The 21,374-nt window shown below is 34.7% G+C and overlaps 1 protein-coding gene across 1 annotated transcript in view; it reads left to right on the forward strand.

Annotated features, from left to right (window-relative positions):
- Positions 1 to 21,374, forward strand: part of LOC118743667 (homeobox protein orthopedia) — a 37,945-nt gene that overhangs the window by 4,205 nt on the left and 12,366 nt on the right. Inside the window, exons 2-3 of the mRNA XM_036476432.1 lie at positions 14,279 to 14,573; positions 18,009 to 18,138. Of these exons, the coding sequence (XP_036332325.1) occupies positions 14,279 to 14,573; positions 18,009 to 18,138 (425 nt within the window). The remainder of the gene's footprint in view (positions 1 to 14,278; positions 14,574 to 18,008; positions 18,139 to 21,374) is intronic.

Consider the following 21,374-nt stretch of genomic DNA (forward strand, 5'->3'; position numbering starts at 1 on the left):
CGCGCATCTATGTAAAATATATACTTATATAAGGAGCTTAAAAAAGCTCTGCACGCGGCCAATAATAGTCAGATTAGTTTTTAATCTGTTCACATCCATTCATAATGTCTAGAAAGCTAAGAAAGGCTTTTTACGCAATTAAGATTCGCCCATTACTGTTTTAAGCTTATGAAAAAGTATTTCTCGGAGAGGACTGATTTTTCGAAACATAGCTGAATGATTTTTATTCGCTGTGAAGCTCGAAAATAAATTCATGTAAATTTTGATTGCTGAGTAATGTTTTTAAAATTTCCAAGGCTATTCATTTGTTTTAAGTCTATGGGAAATAGCCCAGTATTTTAAATCGAGAAATTTTTCGACAAAAGCGCGTTTCTGGTCGAAAATGATGCTACACCTATCTTAAAAAATGCATTATCTTCAGTTTTGTAGAAAGACTTATTAAAAAAGTAAAAATAACCACTCATGCTCACATGCCCGTAGTTGCGTATGTAACGTATACGCCCGTAGCACCATTCGCAGTCACCTAACACGTTTCCTTTACGACAGTTATACTTGTAATATCTGCATTTCTTTCGTAGAATGTATGATTTGCTTTTATTCGTTACACTATAAAAACAAAGCTCAAATGATAACCAAAAAAAAAAAATAAAAATAAAACGCTTAAAATTTACGATAAAAACAGAATAAAAGTGTTGCGTTATAATTCGTACTATGTATGGCGAATGAAAGCAGTCGCAGATTCTACAAAACCGTCGCAAATTTTACGAAAATAATTTCGTTAAATACATATACGAATTCTTTTGGTGAATTTTACAAAAATTTCGTAAAAATAACAAGGAAATAGTACGAAATTCTTAAGTAAACAGTACGAAATTTCTTAGAAAATAGTACAATATGCATTCGTAAAATGTACAAAAGATCTGATGTCTCATATTTTCGTAGAATTTACGAAAACGGTTTTGTAAAATTAACAAAAACTTTCGTTGCTCAAAATAACGAAAAACTTCGTAAGATCTACGCAAGTTTTCGTTATATTTACGTAGATTTTATTTACAGTGTAGGTCTTGCTGGAGTGAATCCAAAGAAAGAGTTGAGATACATTTTCATACAATTTGCTGAAATTGCATCTTGAAATTTGTAGGGTATAGCGAAGCGCGCCGGGTAAGCTAGTTATCTGGTATAAACATATTGAAGATTTTGTTAGACAATGTTTTGCTCTAAACTAACCTGAAGTACATAATAATGCGCAACAACGAAATTTAATTAAAAATCTAGCTCTAACAACAACATCTACTTGCAAGCTATTACAATGTAGTACTTATGTAGTAATTTTTGAGATGCTGTGTGATTCTATTTACTTTCTACATAATGCTCGAACCTACACTATATGTATATAGTACATCGAAAATCAGTAAACGACCGATCGCTTCAATGCTTCAACGCTCGGAAGAACAAAGTTCAATACCATAACGTGTAATCAAATTTTAATGAGCCTCAAATTAATAATTTTTCACAACTGTACGATATGTCTGCGACGGCCGTACTGCCGCTGTGCAAACTCAGCAGGACGCAACTCAGCATCGCAAAAGGACGAAGAGGCATGCAATATGATTTTAAATTGTGTGCACGCTGAATTTCACACAATGAAGCTTAAGAAAGGACACGCATGGCATATATACACACATACATACACATAGAATTGTTGTAGAGTTTCTTTAGTAATAGGTAATTTGGAAAGCATCGAATTACTTATCATAGCATTAAAGTTTGGGGTAGATATTCACGCACATACAATACATATATATGTATGTACATAAGGGTGCCTCACTAAAAAATTTGAGATTATAAAATTTATTATATGCGGAACAATATTAAGATGTACGCGACTGAAACGTTTCGAAATTACCTCTTAAAATATAAATATTTTTTTCTGACGAAACAATTTTTAAACATTTTTATGCAAACCTTTCTAAAATTTTTTTTTGTAAAAAATATTAAAAAAAAAAATTTCGATTATAAAATTTTTTTTTTCGGTGGTATTTTAAAATCGGTACAACTCACGTTAATTTAAATACTTTTTATTTCTTACGCTTGAATTCATAGAAAATTAAAAAAAAAAAGATTTAAAGAGCTTTATGAAGTGTAATTTTTTTAAAAATTTTCTATTAATAGAGCATTTAAAGTCTTCTTTCTTATGAATTTGGGTGTCAAAATTTAATAAATTTCATAATACCGCTGAAAAACTGTACCGAGTTTTTTTTTTTTGCATGGAGAGTGATGCACCCTAATATACATATGTACCGAGTTGCTTGTATGTTACATGTGAGAGTAACAAAATTAAATAATTGCAAATATTTTAAAGTTTACATAGACCGATCGGCATCAATGTAATTGAATTGCAGCTCTCGCAATTAAATCGCGCGCTATAGTTGATGTTGCTGTTGTTATTATGGTCTTGGCTGGGCCGGGCTGGGCTTTACCTCAATGTCAAACTACGTATTGTTGTCGTTCCGTTTTTCACAAGTGCCTGCTGCTCGGAACGACGTCACTGCAGTGTGCGCTGCCGAACGACCGACGCTGATGTCCTGCGGTGACATTATACAATTTTGTATTTCTTTCCTTACAATTACATCAATATTTAGCCTGCAGCAAATTTGTAACTGAAACATTTATTATTAGTTTGGGTGCGTGATGTATGTATATATGTATATTTCGTTGTCTTGCTGCAGCAACACTAAATGCTAAGCAAAAAAAGTTATTCTTTAACGCCTTGAAGTATACATTTCAAGGTATAATTAGGCATAGAAGCGCTGTAGAGTTTCGCAACAAGGTTATCCATATCCATGTGGTAACGCCCGCAAAATGTTTTGATTCTTTTCTATATAAACAGTAGTAGAGTGTCTACGTTCTACATATGTGATACTTTGGAAAGTGAGGGAATATACATATGTATGTATATCAAAATATTGTTAAAGGCCAATTACGATTCTAACATTGTGACAGTAGTACACAATATTTGTCAATTTGCTCAATTTAGTTCCAGGGTGCGCACTAGGGTGGTGCAAAATATGTAAAGTCGGAGTTTCAATCCTCTCACCCCCTAGCATTGTTCTATATATAGAAACAAATTTAACCCTATTTTTTATTTTGAAATCAAAAAATATTTAGAGGGGGCGAGAGCATAAAAATTCCGACTTTTCTTTTCGCAAGTATTTTTTGACCAACCTAGTGCGCACCCAGTTGTTCAGTTGGCTCCCATTGGGTCACAACAACATCATTGTGGCTCGCCTTGTCCCACTTAAAACAAATTGAGCATTTTTTAAGCACAAAACGCAAATGATCACAGCAAGCGTTGACTCGGTAGAAACAAACGGGACAAAAATCGATCGCTATTCATTCATTGCTGGCGTAAATAGTGACATAGCTTTGCTGGTAAAGTTAGAAATGTCACGTGAAGCTAGAAAGTTTTTTCTGACAAGACCCAAACAGCAGAACGAAGCTTGGAAATTTTGGGAAATTTATTTGGATGATCATGAATCGTTTTAATACCACGTATTAGTGTTGGGAATTATCGGGTATTTTTGAGGATGGAGTTCTTCGGTATCGATAATTTTAAGGATCGGGTATTTTTGAAAGTATTGAGTACTTTTTTTAAATATACACATGTTGGCAACATTAACCTTAATATAGAAAGGCTCTATCTCACTTTCATTTCGAATCCAGATTTATAAGAAAAAAATCTTTCAATATGTACATTTAATAGAAATTGACAACAAATGTTACTGCGTTAGATAAAATATTATGTAAATAAATATCAGCACTTCGACGTAATTCGCTACTGTAGAACTTTGATTTTCGCTAAATTTTCAAGCTATGTTTCAAGGAATAAAAATTTGAGATAGGCCTTTTAATATTAAGGCATATTTACTTATGAATCTATATGTATGTGACTGTCTTGTTTCAGCTGTTTTATGTATATATATTTTCATAGTATGTACTTTGACTAACCGTACTGGGTACCAGTAAAGTACTTTTCAAAACTTGATATTGGATTCAATCAGTTCTGAATATATACCAGTAAAACTTTGTACATTTAGTGATAACTGGTACATAGTATTTTTGAGTACTGAGTACTTTCGAGTTCTTGTGAGTACATACTGAGTAATTCGGTGTACTCAGTGTCGATACTTATAAAAATTGAGTACTTTTGGTATCGATACTGCCTAACACTACTACGTATACACTCTAAATCATAAGTTCCCAACCTGTTTTAGCTGTCGACCCACCTTTCCTTATTGTAATTTCTCCACGAGCCACATTTCCATGGTAGAGTAAAAACGTTTTTTTTTATCGCATTCGTTCCTTATGTGAATATAATTTATCGTCGGGCAGAAAACGTTTCCCTTTAGCCACAATAATAAGTAGGTATAAATATACGTAAAATGTAGGAAAGAATAGGTTGTTTTATTCCCTATCCTATAAAACGAAACTTTTCCAATTAGTTTACTATTATGCCTGATGGAATGCCAATGGAATTTCCTGAGATAGAAAGCTACCAAAGTCCGAAATCAGTTGAAAATCGACAAAGTTGCGGTAATAATACGTTCTTAAAGTCATATTTTGTAAAAGAGGTTGATAATAAGTACGGTGACCATATTAACCAACGTAGAATAAAGGAATTTTTTTGTTTTTAAAAATGATTTGGGAATACGTACATATGTACATACAACTTGTATGATAAAAGTACCTTACCCATATCGTAATTTAAGTCAAATATTTACCAGTTAATTATATCATTTAATTGTAAAAGCTACCCTGCTGTAGCGAAAAATGAAGCCAAATCTTTTTCAAGGACTTCGCAATCCTTTGCTACCAAAATGCATTTACCATAATTCATACTGCACGTCGAAGCCAGCACACAGTGGTTCAAAATTGGAATTCAATGTTCATGATCTACCGGAGCCTTAATTTTTCAACCAATTTTTACTAAAAACCAAAAAAACAATATTTATTTTGGAGAAAATTTTTTTATAACATTTTATTTATTTTTGTGTGTAATTTCTTGTCTTTTTGTTTTGGGAGAACCATACAATTGTTTTCAACTAGCCTTTGTTATGTAACATTTATAAACTGGAACAGGAGAATACATTTTTTCAAAATTGCTACTTTTTCTGCATTTTGCACTAAAAAATTTAATATAATCAAATAAAAATCAGGCTCAACTGGTCTCTTGCAAATTTTATTAGTTTTCATAAAAAAAATAAAAATTTATTAAATTAAATCAAAAATGAAGGTTCCAGTGAATTACAAACACTAAATGCCAGTTTTGAACCACGGTGCAGCAGGGGTTTATGTTCTCTTTCAGTTGAACTGGAAACTCAGCGTGCCACACGATCCTGGACAAACTTTCCCTGTGCTTTCTAGATTGTATAAAGATTACCGATTAAAAAGAAACCCTTGAGTGGGGTGCGAAAGAAACTGGCAAAAGTTCACATTATATTTTATAGGGAACATTTTTATTTTTCATATTTTGTGCTTAAAAAATTGCCTCTGAAAAATGCAGTTGATTTAAAGGACAGTTTAAGAAATTAAGAACAAAGGCGTCCTTTATTTAAAAAAAAATAAATTATAAAGGACAGGGGCTTAAAATACGGGACTGTCCTCTAAAATAAAGGACGGATGGCCACCGTAATTATAAGCTATGTACATAAATATAAATTTAAAGCAGAACAAATTTTATATTATCCATAAGGTCCAGTCTAATATATACGTATTTAAATATACATACATTATTTTTTGAAGCTACGTATCGATTACACAGGGCAACACTGATTTTGGGTTCGCATTTTGTGGCAAAACAGTTATTTACTTAACAATAGATGGTTGCAATATATGTGGTTTCATACTCACTAACAAGTGTGCCTAGGTAAAGATAAGAGCGCCATTTATAAGAGTACATAGAGACCATTTTCTTTTTTTAGGCAAAAAATTCATACCTATTACCATCATTTGCGCCGCGAGATCGATCAATGAGCACTACATGACTTGGAAGTAAACCCACTGTTTTATCGCAATATTTATATTCAGTGATGAGGTTGATTTTTGACTTAATAAATATTTTGACAATGTCCGAAAGATTTAAAAAGCACAGTTACATCAACAAAATCTTACTATTTACAGCAATTCCATCATTTTTATGGGGTAGGCATGGTTTGCGGTTAAAACAATAGACTTTCAGAACTTTTGTTGCTGCAAATCTCATCAATTTATTCAAAATTCAGTGACAGTTAACTCTTAAATTGCATAGGTACTTTAGATAAGTTCGTACTTACATATGCATGTACATTAAGGCGGGTTAATTTTTATTTGACTGTGGGCGCATATCAAAAGAGGATTCTATGTGAAATTATAAAAAAATTTGCTGAAGAAACTATGGGTCTAAAATGAATTTAAAGTTTGCCAAATAGCGAGAATAGGTCTCGAAGAAAATGTGAAAATGTTCACTGTTGCGCCTTCTGGTGGAAGTTTTAAGAAAAAGATAAGCACACAAATGGATTCATCATACCAAAAATCCCTTATAACATGTTTTTATACAAAATTTAAGCACTTTTTTACGACACTACAGCAAATGCTAATAAACCTATTTTCGCAATTCGACCAAACTCCAAATTAATTTTAGACCCACGGTTTCTTCGCTAAATTTGGAATTTGGAATTTTGGAATTACACGTAGAATCCTTCTTCTCCCATACAAATCAACCCGCCCTAATGTAGGCACATATACATATGTATAGTATGTATATGCAAATTTATTCACGTTAATGCGCTACATACGATAATACTGTCCTCCTAACAATAACAACAACTAAAATTTTGAAGTGCACGCCATACTAGTTTTTCTCGACTCAAAATGGCTCATCAATTCGCATAAAATCAACAGAAGAGAACCCATCATTGCCGCCAAGAGGAAAGTATTGTATGTCAGTGTTGGTATAGCCAACGAAGCTGACATATCCATATACATATATATATGTATGTATGTATGTATAATAGGGTGCTTCAACAAAAAAAGGTATGGTTTTTCTGCCGGACTTATAAAGTTTAGTATATTTTAAGCCTTCTGCCAAAATATTTTGGAAACAATTATTATTTAAGTCAGCTAGACCTATTTAAAAATATCATTATTTTGATTCGGTTGATACAATTTTTAAAGATTTTTATGCAGGCCTTTTAAGCCTAAACTCGACTACCCATCACCTGAAGCGATTGTTTGGAAAAAAAAATTTTTTTTAAACTAATTTCATTTATGAAAAATAGATTTTTGGTGGTATTTCCAAATTCGTCCAGCTCACGTAAATTTAAATATTGTTCTCAAATTTTTCGACGGAAGTCTTAAAATATAATTAGTTTTATATATCCGATGGAAAAACAGTACCGAGTTGTTTTTTTTTGTGGAGAGTGATGCACCCTAATGTAAAAGTATATACAATTGCATAAACATATGTAAAAAAGTACATTAAACCAAACACTCGAATGGTATGCCGTCAATTTTGATATAACCTCACTTTTTGGTAGGCGCTAGGCTAAAGCTCTTGCTGCTGGAGTGGCCAAAGGTGCCAAAATATTTGCACACAGTGCGGTTTCATATCAAGTGTGATATTGCTAGCATACCTTGGTATATACATATATACATATATAAACGCTCATGAATTCATGGATAGATGCATACATATGTGTGTACAAATAATAATGCCGTGCTGACTACGAACATTGCTGCGATTTGGCTACACCATATGCAATAAATGGCTACACGAACAGGAGGTATATGTGTGTAGGTTTGATAATATTTGAAATGTTTAAGTAAATATGTATGTGCTTGCATCAGTTTATATGCTTTTGCAGGAACCATGTCCTTATGCCATGATATTAAACTGATCCATTTCATGGTCAACCATATCAATAATTGAGTTAATGCCACCTTCAAAGCCGTTGCTTGTGGCTTAGTTTGAATACATTTAATTTCACTTTATATGCTAAAGTGATTTCCGTTGCATGCAACGATATTTGAATAATCAATTTATTAGTCGAAAATAAGTATTTTTGATGAAAAAAATTCGAGTAATTTTATGCAAATGCATTTTGAAGTGCACTGAATTTAGATATTGCTTTAAATACATAAACAATATGTAACCACAAATTAAAATTACATTCTCGAAAGTAGTGGCAAATAGATAGCGTTTAAAAATAATCACTCAGGGGACAGTGATAAATCGGCAAAGCGGCCGAAATTTACAGCACAAACGCAAAGGCGTAAACGGTACCTTGCATAAGTGGCGTTGAAAAGCGCAGACTTTTTTAAAAGTAACATATCGTAGTTAGTTTGAAATGTCCGGAGAGAAAAACCTGCCGCACAGATAGACCAAGAAGAAATTACTATTCCTTAAAATGTTATAAATCCACTCGAAAACAAACCACTTATGAACAATGGCAGTGGCTTTATTTCCACCTTTGAGGTCTCCGCAAGGCTTTGTAAAGCATTGGTCCAGCGTGCGTAATCTTTTTCTGCATAGTGGCGGAGAGTGGAAAAATCGATGTTGCATAAAAAAAGTGCGGCGTTTCGACCCCAAGATTAATATCGTGTGAATCAATCAGTCAATGGCCCACAAGCGCGCTTAGAAAGAACATTTATTTTTAGTTCGAGCACAGATATCCGTTTCGTGTTATAAGAGGGCTAGGTAATTCAGGCTACACAGAACGAAAGGGTTTTCTAGCATTTAATGACTAATTGGGTTGTGTAATCTCCTACATACAGATTAAAGGTGGACATTAGTATACCTCTCTTAGAAGAGTATGGGTGGTCGTACACTACCTTGCCATTTCGTTAGCCTTAGAATTATACGGAGAAAAATATGACCCATAGAAACAAGAAAATTGTTTCTATGAAAAGTTTCTAGGCTAAGGGGTACAGCAGACGAAAAGTCGAAGAAAATTCCTAAGAGATTCCTTATTGATTTTTGTGAAAATTCTTATTGAGTTTATTATTAAAAATATCTTTTAAAAATCATAGTTAGAGAGAATCGGCTTAATTGCCTCATTTAAAAAGAAACACTGCTTATTTTTATGAAATGTGTTCTTGAATTAATTTTAAATTCATATTATTAGATAGAATAGTGTCGGTAAGGCGACCACTTCTGGTCTCTTGTTCGAAGACATTTTTTTTCATTTTCTATTTTCAGCTTTCAATTATATATATATGTATGTATAAAGATCTTAATTTCATTGAAAAGATAGCACCACCAAAAAGAAGAAGGCTTTATACTGGCCATAGATTTACATATCTTGTTACTTTTGTTCTATTTGATTAGGTGGGTTTCGCTCTTTGTAACTTCAAGGCAGCCGTATGAGTTGAATGTCATAATTTTACGACATATCTACGGTGACCATATTAACCAACGTAAATTAAAGAACATTTTTTTCCAAAATGATTTCGGAATACGTACATACAACTTGCATAATAAAAATACCTTGCCCATATCGTAATTTAAATCAAATATTACCAGTAATTATATTATTTAATTGTATAGGTTCCCCTGCTGTAGCGAAAAATGAAGCCAAATCCATTTCAAGGACTTCGTCATCCTACATTGCTACGAAAATGCGTTTACCATAATTCATACTGCACGACGAAGCCAGCACACAGTGGTTCAAAATTGGAATTCAATGTTCATGATCTACCGGAGCCTTCATTTTTCAACCAATTTTTACTAAAAACCAAAAAACAATATTTATTTTAGCGACATTTTTTTAATTTCAAAACTTTGTTTGTGTATTTTTTTTGTTTTGAGAGAATCATTTCAATTAGTTTTTGTTATGTAACGTTCATTAACTGGAACAGGAGAATACATTTTCTTGAAAATTGCTACTTTTTCTGCATTTTGCACTAAAAAATCAATTTTAATCAAATAAAAATGCAGAAATCAGGCGCAACTGGTCTCTTGCAAATATTGTAAGCTTTCATAAAAAAAATAATAATTAATCAAATTAAGTGAAAAATGAAGTGAATGAATGCCAGTTTTGAACCACTGTGCAGCAGGGGGTTTATTGTTCTCTTTCCGTGGAACCGGAAACTCAGCATGCAACACGATCCTGGGCACAACTTTCCCTGTGCCTTATAGATTGCACAAAGATTACCGATGAAATAGAAACCCTTAAGTGGGGTGCGAAACAAACTGACGAAAGTTTTCATTATATTTTTTAAGGGACATTTTTATTTTTCATATTCTTTGTTTAAAAATTTACCTCTGTAAAATGCAGAGCCGATTTAAAGGACAGTTTGAGAAATAAAGGACAAAAGGCGTCCTTTATTTTGAAAAAAATTATAAAGGACAGGGTGTTAGAATAAAGGACTGTCCTTTAAAATGAAGGACGGATGGTCACCGTAGATATATCGTTCAGAGTTCTACTGCATTTAGGAGTTTTCTTTGAGCTAGTCAGGGTGTACCATAGTCGCTAATGATAGGTATTGCTGAATGGCTTAAGGTTCCGTTATTCCTTAGCTCGCTCTTTAAAGTCCTGCTGCTACAATAACGGCCACCTTCCGAGCCGATGACTGGAAAACGGTTCCATCGATTTAGTTAATAAGTTTAGGTAGTATTCCGAGTCCATCATGGCAGATATTAAAAAAATAGGTGCTGCCTCCATAAGCGATTTGCGCTCAAAGCATAAGTTAACCTCCATTTCCACTTTTAATTCTAAAAGTGATATCTCGTAAGCTAGACCCAGTGCAATTTCTGTTACAGATGATTAAGGTTTGGAAAACATACCTAGCGCCCTGATAATGTGCCATTGTGTCGCAGTCGCTGGTCAGAGATTGTCCTGGTGGTGACAAGGAAATCATTGTCAGTAATACCTAGCGAGCACCAGGATCAGTTTCCCAAGTCAAGGTGTTGAGTGCTAGATCCAGTCCGGGAACTAAGAGAGATACATTTTTCGAAAGAATCTCTCCAGGTGCAGAAATTTAAAAATCTGATGGGTTCTTGTATGCTTTAGCTCATTTAACCTCTGGTGCAGAAAGGTTTGCTTCGGAGTTGTAAGACTGTCAATTGCCCTTGTCAAAAAAATAAAAAATTGCCAGCAACAGGATTGATTACTCCAGGCAGGATTTCAGTCCAGGCACTGCTAAAAAGTACCTAAGTTAAGGAATTATTCCCAGCACTAAAAGTGATTATCTCAAAGGGAAACTATTATTATGCAGCCAGTCTAGGCTCTAAGAAGATTATCTGTAGAAGGGATTTCCATGCCAGCGCCTATTTTGGCACAGTCGAGAAAATCTCTGTTACGGAAACCTAGCCATGCTCTAGATGGTATAAGGGCATTTTCTAGAGAAATTTCGGCCGGGTTATTGTTCTGAAGAAGGTCATAACATTGCTGAACTCAGAAAGAGACGTTGAAACGAATGTTAGTGGAGAATCGCCAATGGGAGGCAGTGTCATATGAAGGTAATGTTCTCTACTCACGAATTCCTCTACATCGCCGCAGCTATGACAGAAACCATTCCATTCTAGTCCTAGTCTGTTGCCTCGTCGCTCGTTTAACGCCGATCAGTTGTGCTATCCTACACGTAGGCTTTACAGACCATATTCTATTTACATATAGGTTCGATTAAGTTATTTTTCAGAAAAAGTGTGGAAGATGATAGCGGAATATCCGCGGCACTCATCGCAGGTAAGGAGGTTCGTTTTCTTGCCAGTTCATACACCATGTCCTACTAATTTTTTGTTGCCTGACACCCATATCTTAACTAGATATGTGGCGACCGGCTTTCAATGAACTCATTTAGTGCATGTCCTAGATTATCCTTGATGTGTATCTCTAACATCCAGATGGTTTTATCGCTCCCTAACAGCAGAAAAGATAGCAACTGCACGCAGGTCAAGGGAAGAACTCATTTGCCAGCCATCTTACAGCTCCGTTGCTTACTATTTATTTCTGTTAGTTCACCGTGCAGCTGCAGAAATTAAGACAACCGAAAACTTTGGTTAAGCTCTCAGGAGTATAGCGAGCTTCCCATCTTCAATTTTAATGAGAGTCAAAGTTTTATATGACATAAGAATTAGGATACAAGTAGGTTCAAGACTAGGTGACCTTCCCATTCAGCCCTAGAAAGGATTATTCAGTGAAAGTTTTTTCTCATACCAAAAGGCGATACTGTGCAGTATGAGCACCTAAGGTCTCAGTCAGTAAAGGAAAATCTTCTAATTATGTCGGGGTGTCAGAACCACGTATCACACAAATTTACGAAACCATGTATGTAAGTCTAAAGGACGAACGCAAAGTGAACTCCTTAGGGCTTGGGGCAAAGTTTAATTTGCACTTGGGCGAATTTTAAAATTGGCGGCATTTCCAGCGCAGGAAATTGCTGCCCAAAGCTCATAAGTATACATACAAATATAAATTCTATATTCTCTTTACACGCACACAAACAAACACTTTTCTATGTAGATGCTTACACGCTAGGGATGCCGTTTTTAAATCGATTAAATCGAAGATCTATTAATCGAGCCCTTTCGATTCGATTTTTTGTCGATTTATTAGTTCCGATTCGATGCGTGAATTGATAAAAATAATCGAGAATCGACATTAGATTTTTCATCAATTGATGCATATTTATGTACGGTTTGCCCTAGAAAATCTACAAAATTTTTAAGAAAATTGAATTTGAGGCTAGTACAAAAAATGCAGGCCTGGAAACTCCCACCTTTCCAACTTGAGAAAGCAAAGCACAAAGAACTCAATGACCTGCTTCTCTTTCTTCTTCGACTGCAGGACTCATCAGGGAAACTCTATGTAAAGTTGTGGGTAATTCGATGGCCTATAAAACTAAATTCGTGAATGTTTTTCTAACAAGGGTAATTAAGGAGTGAGATTAAGAGATAGAAAAAACAAAGCAATTTAAAACAAAAAAAATTAAATCTGTTTACATAAGCTTTATTGGGCTAGTGTATGTATAACACACTTTTTTTAATTTTTTGTGTTAAAAAACAAAATTTCAAAAAAATTAAGTGCGTCTACGAATACTCATATCGTTGGCTTAATACAGAAAAACATTATCCTACAGTTTTTTTTTAGTCATTTACGGATTGTTAGCTATCTGATAACTTTTGGATAAATGTAGATATTGAAACACATGTTTGTAGTTTCAGTATTGGTCAGATTGCTCTGTATAAAAATTAAGTAAAATATATCAATCGATTTTGGAGAATCGATTTATTTTTTGACGATTTCTTCCTGGATCGATTATTTTTATTTCGATTCGATTCGATTCAAAAATCGATTTGTTTTTATTTCGATCTTGCATCTCTATTACACACACACACGCATATGTTTGTATGCATGCATTTAGCTAAAACGCTTAAACACTTCAATGGACTTTTCTTTGAAATTAATTCAATTGAAATGCCGCCGAATTGAAACTCAATTGAATTGAGGCAACAAGGCATCGAATAAAGTTTTTTTTTTTTGTTTTAGTGAATCGATTTTGCAATATTTTAACCCATTGTTTACACACTTGGCAATTGTGTGTGTTTGCCGAAAAAATTCTTTTGATTTATTGATTTTGTATTTTGCACTGAACACCGAAGAGCAGCAAATACTCGTACGCTACGCAATTCGCAGGATCAAGCAGAATACAAAGATATACGAGTGTATAGTAATAGAAGCAGAGGAAATTAAAGTGGCAGCAAGCAGCGTAAGCAGTACACAATTGGCAAAAAAGAATGAATAAAATAAAAAAGCACACAAATTCTGAATGCGAATGCGAACAAGGAGGTGAATAGCAAAGTCATTCAACTGGTTTGTTGTTGCTTTTGTTTGGAAATTATTTCGTTAAGTATTTGAACAAGAAATTTTCAATTGTTTAGTGGCGCTGAGAAGTCGGGTTGCAAATTGTTTGTTTATACTCGTATACGAGTATGTTGAGCTTGAAAATGGGCGGAAAAGTGGGTTGGTGAGGTGATGCATGTATGCCTACTTGCATAAATTTATGTAGGTACATATGTAACCCAAATATGCTTCTTGAAATGCACTTAAGATTCTGTCCGAATCATTCGAGTTTAGTAAGCTAGCCTTCCAGAAATTTAAATCTATTAATTTGAATTAAAGCAACCACCCCAAAGTTGCCTAGTAACAGTAGAACCTCGTTAGCATAAACCATATTTGAATTCGATTTGCTATTACTAGTTTCTTTGGCTAACAATTCTCTGCCTCATTTTCTATTTCAGATTCCACAGATTCGTTAAACAACCATCAGCTGCATGCTCTGCATAACAACAATAACAATTTAAATAGCCACCACAATCTGAGTAATAACTCTAGTAATGGCAGCAATGGTAGTAACAACAATAACAACAACATTAATATGAGCTCATTGCATCATAGTCATCAATTGGCGCAACGCGACGAATCGCCCACTAATATGGACAATGGCCTCGATGTTGACAATGATGATGATTTTTCGAATAGCTTAAATAACGGACATGATTTGGGTGATATGGAAAGACCGCGAAAAGTTCGAAGGTAAGATTATACTCCAAAGCCTAGAATTTTTTATTGTTATCGTTAGCGCTTCATGACCTTTAGTTCGATCGGGTTTTCAGACACAGTAAGACCGTACCCAGTTTTAAAAACATACGTATGTAGATGTACATATGTTTTTGCCGGATCCTGTAGTCTTTTCTTTACATAGATTAACATCCCTCCTCTTCCTAGCTTTTGTTCAAATCGCGTTTTCTGCCACCTTATAATTTCTTCGTGTTTCAGAACCTTTTGTAAAGCAATAATGGGTAGAAACCAGGATCAGGTAATGCCTCTGTAGGTTACTAATTTATTTTTTCTTTATTCTCATTTCCTTCTTTAACATTTTATTCATTTGGTACCAGTATGCAATCCTCATCCGCAGCAAAAGCTGCTTGACTCTTAAAACTTTAAAACAAGATCTCGCTATGTAATCTCTGAAACGGTAAGTTTTTGCTGTGAACTCTACGCCGTTTGACTTTAGCAGCGGCACATAAAAAGATAACACGAATCGAATACTTTCTTTGGGACTTGAGGTCTTCAAGATGTTGAAAGCTTTAAAAATGCTGTAAGTTTTCCACTTTCCTGGCTTCGGTGGTACCCGAATCAACATACTTCGATGGACTTCCAACGAGCCTGCGTTAATGCTAACCACCAGAAAAGGGTCTCTTACACTGTTTGAAGTCGGTCCACCTCTGATAAATGAATAAATACCCCATTTGCTTGTATTCAGTCATTCGCTCTGGATAATGATACCTCGTAGAAACTCGTTTCGTTTCTGCCACTGCTTCCATCCGCTATCGTTTTAGTCAGCTACACTCGAAATCTATTGATTTAGTCTGCCACACTCGAAAAAGCTAATTGTATTTGTCCCATTGTATCTTCATGATACCATTATCAATAGCCTTCTATATGTAACTGCACCTTGGGCAACGAAAATTTACATTTGTCTGAATATATCTCAACCAGAATAGCCTCTGCAGTCACTCTTTCTAAAGTCGTCGAGACAAACAATTGGGTTTCATCCGACATTGAGGTCCAGCATGCTGGCAGTTAGAACGACCTTGCATATCCGATTCCGATACTGAGACCATTATTTTCTTTACCGTGCGACTCTTGCCTTCCGCTTGCACAAACGCTTGGTTGGCAACGGAAGAGAATTCCAGAAATGATGAGCTATCACCCGGCCAAACAATTTTGAAAGCTCTTCTTGACCAGATACGCGACTTTCCTTTCCTTCTCCGATTTTTTGTTATTATAATATTCGTCTGGAAGAATAAGAAGGACCCCACCTATCATCTCTACTTCTTTCACAATCTGGGTTGTGTGTTTCAGCCTGCTTTGATAGTAGTGTACCGTACATCTAAGTTATTGGCAAGTTTTGCCATTTTGATTCCACAACTCGTGCAACCTACAGAAATTTGGCGGCATTGATGAATTTCAGTACGCCATACAGAGAGAGTTGGCTACACTCTGAAATATTCTGCAGGAATGGTTTGCTGAGTCATCCTTGCGGGGGCTGAGCATTTTCGCAGCTGCGGCACAACCTATTGAATGGCAAGTCAAGTCTTTTGGCATGTACATCAACGGGCCAGTGCCGCGTTCAGGCTGCCGTGAGATTGTGGTTATTTTCTTTGCTCATTCCTAAAAGAGCGCTGATTTTAAGTGGTTCGTAGGACACCCAGAATTTCCGAGTAATCCTATACGATCCTATAGCGTTCCATCTCTGTCTAGCCTTCGAATAATAAATTTCGGTAATTCTGCCCTCGTTCTCCCTAAGTGAGGCACCCATGTCTACCGCGTGAGGCACATTCAGTGCGAAAGCGTTACATCACTAGCTCTTCCGGTGTTTCCTTTCCGTAAATGTCCCTTTGCCCGGGGACCATATTAGGGTAATTTCATATTGATCAGAAATAAAGGCCAGCTCTCTTCCAAAGTCATCCACTAGTTAAGATCTAACAGAGAAAATTATAGCCACATGGCTATTTAAGAAGATATTTTAGTAGGTGAAAATATTGCTTTAGGTTATATTAATTAATGAGAACCTCTGCATCAACCCCAAATTCCATATTTGATCCATCCGTAAATACAGTCTAGCCCTCCAAGAACTTAACCCTTCCTTGAGGCCTGCTACTGCGGCTGGGAAATTTCGTGCATGGTTTTTGATGAACCTAGGCCTTCGATAGGCAGCGATTTAATTTCAGGCCGTGATGCGTATAGTATGGATTTATGCCCGAATGATCTTTTCTTCCAGAGCTCCAAGGTACGCAGCTTTATAGTTACTTTCAAATATCTTATTTTGGTGAAGCTTTTTGGTTAGGGGAGTCATAAGTACGTGATGCTTTGAACGAGGGATTGTTTTTCGGCTCCAAATATGTATTTCCTTTGATTTGAATATCTATACTTTGTTCCGGGTTTTAGTTATATGTCGAGGCTCTCAAAATAGGCTTTTATTTTAGCGAGGAAAAGTTGATGTAGTAATATTTGCGGCTAATTACTTCTCCTTTTGTCAAGGCAATAATAAAACTGTCAACGTATCCTTGTGGTACCGACTTCCCCGATTGCTGCTTTACAGTATTTTGTGGTGGATCTATGCTTCGTCGGCCGTTATGAAATGATGCTGAAATTCATTTGAGTTGCGAATAAACAACTCCAATTGCTTTTGTGACCAATGACGACGACAAGAGCAATACCTACTTGCCGACATCGTTCTCACATCCAGTTGTGAGCAGTCGGACCAATCGGGCTTGCAGAACATTCGACATATTTTGTACTTTCACTTTGGAAATTAGATAATCAACTTCCATAAAGCACTTATGTGTCAAACTTATACATACATAGTTAGTTTCATTGTTGGTTTTTCCAAAAAATACTCTTCTAGCTTTCCATGATTCATTGTAGTCGTAAATATCTTAAAGCCAATGACATTTCCAAAGTAAAGTTATGCTTTCCAACAGGGAAATGATAAACGATTAACAATGTGGTTGTTCACGCTTGCCTGGTTATCAGGTTATTTGGTTAAAAATAATTTTTGTGTAGTGTATTTTATATCTTTCCGATGGCAAATTCCTTTCTAAGCAAATCGTGGTTTCTTCCTTGTGATCGGTACGAACCGGACCGTAAGTAGGATTCCCCAAACATGTACTAAGTGGAGGTTATGTTACCCTCTTTCTATAAAATCAGTCATCGTCACTGCAAAGCAAAATGTTTATTTCCGCCAATTTGTTATCCCCAAATTTAAATCCGCTTAGCAAAAATATGTAAAAAAATAAAAAAAACAAAAGAAATGGCATTAAATGTAACTTCTGCGCAAATCGCGGAAGCGGCTTCTTTCATTCATTGCGCATAATTCGCTTACTCAATAAGTTTATTTATTTGATTTTGAACAATTGAAAACAAAAACTTTGATTTCTTTTATTTATTCACAATTCGTTACAGATCACGCACAACATTTACAACATTTCAATTGCATCAATTGGAGCGCGCCTTCGAGAAGACTCAATACCCTGACGTTTTCACAAGGGAAGATTTGGCGATGCGTTTGGATTTGAGTGAAGCACGTGTACAGGTAAATACATAAATAGACAACAAATTGCGATTTTATTGTCTAGTATATGTATGAATGTGTAGTATATTTGTATGCACTAGCTACATACATATGTACATATTCGCTTGCTACTGCAGCTAGAAAATTGTTATCTGATTTTGTAATTACTTACGGATTAGCGCATTTTTGCAACTATCATTGGCAGCTGCAATGCGGGGTTACTTTTTTTCTAACATATATATGTATACATATGCACATACATAAATGTATCTGTTCGTTTGAGATATATTTTTTTAATATCAAGTTGCGTTTAGATGTTCCCATGACGATTGTAGCGAATTAGAACTTTTAATATTATGGACAACCTATAATGGGCGTATTAATGGTGTAATTGTCTGTTCACGTGAGTCAATTTGATTGTAAGTGGATGATGAGATACTTAAGCGTTTATGCGTGTTCGAAAGGATGCGAATAGAAGCATTCTTAATCGTTTTTGGAATTCTAATCGAATACTCGCGTTTGTTTTGGCGTGATGATAGAGCTGGTACAAATTTCTTCAATGCTTTTTTATTAGCGGTGGGTGATTCCATAGATTTTTTTTTTATAAAAATATACAAACTGTTTTTATATATATTTTTTTCTCATTTGAGCAAAGCAATGCCTTTTTGTTTTCTTCAAATCTATGTATATATACAATTTAATCTCCAATATTTGAAAAACTAGAGCTGATATATTTTGCTTCGTAGAAGTCAAAATTTATATCTGAAGAATTATTTAGGTATGATTTTATCCAAGCTTAAAAAAATATAACAAAAATGAACTAAAAAGCAAAAAAAAAAGCAAATTATCAAATATTTTTTTTTGCTTTTCAGTTCATTTGTATTATATTTTTTAAACTACATAAATTTATTTTTTTTGGGAAAAAGCTTTAAGTCAAGCAACTGTACAGTAATTTTTTTATGAAAGTAAAATTGAATGTTCAGCGCAAATAATGCTTTTTGAATTCTTTTCATAGGTATACTATGAGATGTTGGTAAAAAAATTCAATTTATTAAAAAATATGATTTTTTATAAAACAAGAACCGAAATTTTACAAACTGACCACTTTATTTTGTTGTCCAATTAGTTCTCTAGCTGCTGTCAAAAAATCATAAGATTCGAATAAAAATGGTTGCTGAAATATTTCAAAAAGTGTAAAAGCCTGCTTATAAATTTGTTTGCAAATAACTCGTCAAAAGAATAAAATTATCGCAAAATCTTTGGTGTAAATAATGCATACCATGTTAACTTTCAAAATCGGTCAATGAAATATAAAAAATCGAAAAATTAACTTTGGGTAGCCCAGTTGAGAAAACTTGGCTCATTATAAACAGAAAAACACGCTGAAAAGGTACTCTCAACTCCAAGCCGATATTCTAAGTGCTACATATCTGTAAACGTTTTTTTTTATAATTTCTATGTTTTTGTATGAAAAATGTCATATACATATGTATGTTGTTTCAACATGGTTCGGCACACGAAAGACAAGTGTTGAGTTAAGATGTTTTGAACAGGTACCGCAACGGTTATGATCTGTATAATAATATTCACCCAGGAATCTTGAAATGACCTTGGTATGACCTCTAGATGACCTTGAAGAATCAAGCGATCCCGATGTTCGGATTAATCGAAAACAAAAACCTATGTATGTATATGAATTTTTATATTTATTCGATGAAGTTTTCCCTATCTGACCCTCAAATGACACACTATGGAGGTTAATGGACCTCTTATTCGGGTGTAGCGAGGAAAAACCCCATATATGTACATACGTATATGAATTTTCAGGTTTATGCAATGAATCTTTCGTTATTTGACCACCAAATGAACTCGAACCCGAAGTGATGGAAATTAACATACCTCGGATTCTCATTCAGGGCGCTGAATAAAATAGGGATATAGATGTTTGGTTCAGAAACTGTGTTATTCTTTTTCGAACAAATAATAAATCCTTATATTTAATAGTTAATTTCGGTCCCTGATTTCGAAAGGTCATAAAAGAGAACAAACTTTATAATTATTTGGAAAAGGAAAACTGTGTTTTTAATATTCATTTAGAAGTGCTGGTAATATACATACATACCATTCCATTTGCACATTTGAGTGCATAGGTAAATAATCTCTTATTATATTAATTCCAATTTAATTGGTTATAATAATGTTGAGTAAATATTGATGTTTAATTGCGAAATGACTTTTGTTTATTATTTTTGCAACATAATTTTCACATTAATAGGCCAATTAGCAGCAATTAAATATGTATGGGTGAAAAAGAATGTGATGCATAGAGTACACCAGCATTGGAATGGAATGAAATGAAATGAAATGGTAGCAACAGCAGCAACGACAGCCAATTATGTTGCTGATTATGCAAATTAAAATTGCAACAATTGTAATAATCAAGCATATTGATGTGCATGAGTGTGTAATAGTACCCACAAATGCGAGTGTGAGTGCTGAGTTGAACTGCACATTGAAATGAAAATGAATCAAGGATTGTTGTCGTCACTGTGGCGATTTACATGGCTTCTATTGAAGGGAGTAGTAGTGATCTCTAGTATGTGTGTATGTGTTTGATTATTTGAGTAATTTGCATAAGAATACCGTCAAGTAGCGACTTATTGTTGTTGCCGCCGCTGCTGCACAACCAATTACATATATCCTGCACGCGCCGTTCGCTATGCTACATTCTTATGTGTGTATGTATGTATGTCCGTACATGGTTTTGTGCTTATCCATTGCCATTGTCGATAGCTTACCATTTCGACCGATGAGAATTTAATTTACTGGCAATTTGGTGTTTTGTCGTGGTTGCTGGTAGAACAAATTGGTGCAGCAGTAAATTTTATAAATAGCGTTAAAACACTTTAAATCGTTTTGTGTATACAAAACATTTGTTGTCATTGAATTAAGTTTTTGGGGTGGGAAGCGCCAGCAAATGCGCCTGCATGTATACTATGATGAAGTGCAGTCAACGAGAAAGGGGTGCGACTTATTTTACGTTTCTCATTGCCTTTCGTTAATGCTGCGATGAGCTGTTAAGGCTGCTGTTACATTGGATGCGAATTCGTACAAAAACTCAATAGTACGAATTCGTATGAAATTCTTTGTTGCCCAAACGTGGTACTGGTTGGCCAATAAGAATAACGACCGTTTTCGTTATAATTACTTGCAAGCAAAGTAACCAACCTGTACCACGATTTCGCAAAAAAAAAAAA

This window comes from Rhagoletis pomonella, unplaced genomic scaffold, assembly GCF_013731165.1.
Source record: "Rhagoletis pomonella isolate Grant_MI unplaced genomic scaffold, Rhpom_1.0 Rhpom_scaffold_00007, whole genome shotgun sequence".
Taxonomy (NCBI): domain Eukaryota; kingdom Metazoa; phylum Arthropoda; class Insecta; order Diptera; family Tephritidae; genus Rhagoletis; species Rhagoletis pomonella.